At 62.9% G+C, this 5,267-nt stretch overlaps 1 protein-coding gene across 1 annotated transcript; it reads left to right on the top strand.

The window, feature by feature from the left end:
* Positions 1-418: 418 nt before the first annotated feature.
* On the top strand, positions 419-4,961 carry ALDH3B2 (aldehyde dehydrogenase 3 family member B2). The gene is made up of 9 exons (XM_003313181.4): positions 419-580; positions 1,037-1,147; positions 1,359-1,479; positions 1,652-1,737; positions 1,852-1,933; positions 2,384-2,770; positions 3,494-3,660; positions 4,295-4,394; positions 4,657-4,961. The coding sequence occupies exons 1-9, from the start codon at positions 419-421 to the stop codon at positions 4,839-4,841; spliced, it is 1,401 nt and encodes a 466-aa protein (XP_003313229.1). The 3' UTR covers positions 4,842-4,961.
* Positions 4,962-5,267: the final 306 nt, after the last annotated feature.

Genomic DNA, 5,267 nt, shown 5'->3' with positions numbered 1-5,267 from the left:
ATCTGAGTGGTCTGAGTGTAGGGGTGGCAAGGTGCCAGCATGGGTGGGTGTGTGTCTGCGCAAGGAGGGGAAGTGCAGGGAAGAGCTGGGATGGTGGGCAGCAGGGTCACCCGAGGTGTGTGTGTTGGGCTTCCAGGGCGGGCGTCCAGGAGGGGGATCCCCTCCCTGGAGTGGGGGAGGTCAAGCCCAGGGCCCTCCCTCATGGGCACACCTGGGAGGCAGGTGAGTTGGGGGTGGTGCAGGCAGCCCCAGCCCCGTGGGGTCGTTCGAGTGGGTCTGTGTGTGTATGAGGTGGGGTGTCTGTGAGCCCCCATGGGTGCAGGTGGGGCAAGGGTGTGCAGACCCTGGGGTGGCTGGAGGGTGCCCGTGAAGGAGGGGCAGCCCTGGCCACCCAGTTCAAGCCACCCCATCCGGCAGGATGGACCCCTTCGAGGACACGCTGCGGCGGCTGCGTGAGGCCTTCAACTCAGGGCACACGCGGCCGGCCGAGTTCCGGGCTGCGCAGCTCCAGGGCCTGGGCCGCTTCCTTCAAGAAAACAAGCAGCTTCTGCGCGACGTGCTGGCCCAGGACCTGCATAAGGTGGGCCGTAGAGAGTGGGCCCGGGCAGGGGCTGGAGCAGCATCCCTGTCCTCTTTCAGGAGGGCCCGTGCCCCCTAGTGACTGGCTATGTCCCTAGTTTCACTCCTGTTTGTTTAACAGATCCCCTCCCTGGCATGTGGAGTGTGGCAGGCACCTGACCTTCACTCCTGAACACTCACAGCCACCCTGTGATGCAGGCTCCATGGCTGTCCCTATGTTGCAGATGAGGAAACTGAGGCACTCAGGGGTTAACATCGCTTGCCCAAGGCCACACAGCCAGGAAGTCACAGATCAGAATTGCAGCCATGCGCAGTTCCCAGGGGACGGCAGTGCCTCCCATAGGAGCTGTATTTATATGTCCAGTGGTGGTGGTGCCTGCGTGTGCCCTCCTCAAATTCTAGACCCCTCCTGGCCCAGGTCTGGGCCTGACCACTCTGAATTCCACCTCCACCACAGCCAGCTTTCGAGGCAGACATATCTGAGCTCATCCTTTGCCAGAACGAGGTTGACTACGCTCTCAAGAACCTGCAGGCCTGGATGAAGGATGAACCACGGTCCACGAACCTGGTGAGCCCTGCTGGCAGGCGGCAGGAGGGCAGGGCAGGGCACCGGGCAGCTCTGGCCCAGGCCCCCTTCTGCCCCTGAGGCCCCGGGCGAGTCACTGATTTTCTCGTCTCTCCTGGGATTCCATCGCACAGGGAGCTGAGGCCCCAAGTGTGCAGTGGGTGGGCTTTGGTGTGGCCCTTGGCAGGGCCTCACCGTCTACCCTGTGCCTCAGTTCATGAAGCTGGACTCGGTCTTCATCCGGAAGGAACCCTTTGGCCTGGTCTTCATCATCGCACCCTGGAACTACCCACTGAACCTGACCCTGGTGCCCCTGGTGGGCGCCCTCGCCGCAGGTGAGGAGGGCGTTCCGAACCCCATGCTCTCCCCGCCCAGTAGCCCCTCCCAAAGAGGCCCCTGGAATCCTGCTCTGAGGCACCCTGGGCCTCACATGCCCTCTGAGCCCAGCCCCTGGTTGGGCATGGGGACCCTGGGCTCCCTCAACGACGTCCCCATCTGCCCCTGCAGGGAATTGCGTGGTGCTGAAGCCATCAGAAATCAGCCAGGGCACAGAGAAGGTCCTGGCTGAGGTGCTGCCCCAGTACCTGGACCAGGTGAGGGTGGCCCTGCCCCAGCAGTGCCCGACGTCCCCATACATCACCCCTGTGGGCTGAGGAGGCCCGGCTGGCCCCCGAGCCCGCCCCTGAGCCGCTCATTCCGCCTTGCAGAGCTGCTTTGCCGTGGTGCTGGGCGGACCCCAGGAGACAGGGCAGCTGCTAGAGCACGAGTTGGACTACATCTTCTTCACGGGTGAGGGGGCCAGGCCAGGGTCCCAGAGTAGGTGGAGGGGATCATCAGGAGAGAGGGTGGGAGGGTTGTGGAGGGAGGAGGCTGGGGCCAGCAGTGGGGGCACGTGGGGAGCTGGAGCTGGCACAGAGGCCGTCTGCCTGCATAGGCCACGCCCTGGGCACACTGCAGCAATTGGATCCAGGAGTGGCCAGGCTGGAGGCAGGTCCCAGTGGGTGAGCCAGACCGGCCAGGAGAAGGGTGAAGCGGGCCAGGACTTTCTATGAAGAAAGCGGGAAAGAGTCAGGTGCCTGGAGTGTGTGGTCAAGGCCAGTTGAGGATGGGGTCTCCTCACCATGTCCCTAGGAAGCCCGCCGACTCCAACACCTCTCCAGGGAGGAGCAGGCTCTGGGCTGGGCCATCCTGCCTGGTCCAGGTCACTGACTGGCCACTCTGGTTTCCTTCCACGCCCAGGGAGCCCTCGTGTGGGCAAGATTGTCATGACTGCTGCCACCAAGCACCTGACGCCTGTCACCCTGGAGCTGGGGGGCAAGAACCCTTGCTATGTGGATGACAACTGCGACCCCCAGACCGTGGCCAACCGAGTGGCCTGGTTCCGCTACTTCAACACCGGCCAGACCTGCGTGGCCCCCGACTACGTCCTGTGCAGCCCTGAGATGCAGGAGAGGCTGCTGCCCGCCCTGCAGAGCACCATCACCCGTTTCTATGGCGACGACCCCCAGAGCTCCCCAAACCTGGGCCGCATCATCAACCAGAAACAGTTCCAGCGGCTGCGGACATTGCTGGGCTGCGGCCGCGTGGCCATTGGGGGCCAGAGCAACGAGAGCGATCGCTACATCGGTGAGTCCTGCTGCCCCTACCACAGCCCACCTGGGCCAAGACCCTTTCTCATTGGAGGGCCCACGGCTGGGCCACGAGTCTGGACTCGCACCTGAAACCCGGCCCCACCATCAGAGCCCGGCCTTGAGCCATGGCTCTGGTGCCACGATTCCGTCTCTGTGCTTCTGAGCCTGTGGCCGCATGAGGCCAAACTCTGGTCCCTCAGCCCTGGATTCGCTGAGCTCAGATTCCAGGGCTCCAGGGCCCAGCGTGCTAAGATGAACTCCCATCCCACCACCGGCTGTCCTGAAAGGCCGTAACCTCTGATTCTCCAAGCCCATGATCCCCAGGTTCTAAACTCTGACGGCCCCATCCTGAGCCCCCAGTCTCCTGGGCCGTATGACTCAGCAGCTCATGGGACACTGCAGCTCCAACATTCTGGGACGCTGCTGCCTCATGAACTCCAAGGTTCTAAGATCCCATCACCCCTGACTGTGAGACCAAGGTCGGGGGATTCTCTGTGCCCCACAGGCCCTGAGCAGGCTGGGGAAGCCCTAGGGTCCCTTCTGGGGGGCTGTGGGGAAACTTTCTTCCCTAAACACTCCAAAGCCTGAAGCGCTGGGAAGTCAGACCTTGGGATCCTGGCCTGGAGCCCTGGCCCATGCCGCTGTCCCCACCTCTACCCCACCCCTGGGGGCGGTCCTGACTGTGGCCCCAGGGCTGAGCTGTCTCTGGTGCCCGCAGCCCCCACGGTGCTGGTGGACGTGCAGGAGACGGAGCCTGTGATGCAGGAGGAGATCTTCGGGCCCATCCTGCCCATCGTGAACGTGCAGAGCGTGGACGAGGCCATCGAGTTCATCAACCGGCGGGAGAAGCCCCTGGACCTGTACGCCTTCTCCAACAGCAGCCAGGTGGGGGTGCGGCCGGGTTGGGGGCAATGGAGGGGCTGAAAGGGGCACAGACTGGCACCTTTCCTTTCACAGCCCTTCCCAGCAAGGCTTTAGAGCAGCAGATGCCTCAAGGGTGACTATATCTAGGCCACCTGGTACCACTGCATCCGGCGCAAGGATGCCTGGCAGAGAAGACAGGGTCCAAACCCACCAGACACTTAGCGGGTCCATCCTCTGTCCTGGCCAGAGCAGCCTGCACTTGGACTGTGCAAAGGTTCTGCACGGGCAAGCAGAGGCCCGGAATGGAGGTCAGGGACAGAGCAGAGCGGGGGCCTGATAGAGCCCAGCGGGTCGCTTTGGGGCCCGCATACCGCACTGCAGCATCCTAACCTCACCGTCGCGACTCAAGGCTGCTGGCTCCCCACGATCCTGCAGGGCTTCCTGGTCTTTGCGCCATGGTAGTAATCACCCCCATGGCACCCCGACCATCACTGAGAGGGTGCTGTCCCCAGAAGATGCTTAGAGCGGAGATTATTGCCCGTTAGAGGGTGGAGCGGCAGGTGAGGATGAGGCTCACCTCCGCTGTGGAATGTGCGGGGCTCAAGCCCTCTTCCCATGACTGGAGCCCAACACCCACCTTCTCACTCCCTGGCAGGTTGTGAACCAGATGCTGAAGCGGACCAGCAGTGGCAGCTTTGGAGGCAATGAGGGCTTCACCTACATATCTCTGCCGTCCGTGCCATTCGGGGGAGTCGGTGGGTCCCTGCCCATTTCCACCCCTAGGGAAGCTTGGCTTTGGTACCCCAGACCCAGGAAGTCCCTTCACTCACTGTTCAACCTTGATCCACACCCTGGGCCTCTCAAGGCCTCAGTTTCCCTATCTGTAAAATGGCTCTGTGAGTGGCCTGGCTCTCTCTGAGCTCCCTGGCAGCTGTGTGCCCTGGCCAGGGCAGTGGGCTGCTGCTGGGGCTCCATGGGCTGCCTGGCCTCAGGCCCTTGTTCTCTGTGCCCACACAGGCCACAGTGGGATGGGCCGGTACCACGGCAAGTTCACCTTCGACACCTTCTCCCACCACCGCACCTGCCTGCTCGCCCCCTCTGGCCTGGAGAAATTAAAGGAGATCCGCTACCCACCCTATACCGACTGGAACCAGCAGCTGTTACGCTGGGGCATGGGCTCCCAGAGCTGCAGCCTCCTGTGAGCGTCCCACCCGCCTCCAACGGGTCACACAGAGAAACCTGAGTCTAGCCATGAGGGGCTTATGCTCCCAACTCACATTGTTCCTCCAGACCGCAGGCTCCCCCAGCCTCAGGTTGCTGGAGCTGTCACATGACTGCATCCTGCCTGCCAGGGCTGCAAAGCAAGGTCTTGCTTCTATCTGGGGGACGCTGCTCGAGAGAGGCCAAGAGGCCGCAGAACATGCCAAGTGTCCTCACTCACCCCACCCTCCCCAATTCCAGCCCTTTGCCCTCTCGGTCAGGGTTGGCCAGGCCCAGTCACAGGGGCAGTGTCACCCTGGAAAATACAGTGCCCTGCCTTCTTAGGGGCATCAGCCCTGAACGGTTGAGAGCGTGGAGCCCTCCAGGCCTTTGCTCTCCCCTCTAGGCACACGCGCACTTCCACCTCT

The sequence above is a fragment of the Pan troglodytes genome, chromosome 9 (genome assembly GCF_028858775.2).
Source record: "Pan troglodytes isolate AG18354 chromosome 9, NHGRI_mPanTro3-v2.0_pri, whole genome shotgun sequence".
Classification (NCBI taxonomy): Eukaryota; Metazoa; Chordata; class Mammalia; order Primates; family Hominidae; genus Pan; species Pan troglodytes.
This window is presented reverse-complemented; position numbering and strand designations above follow the sequence as displayed.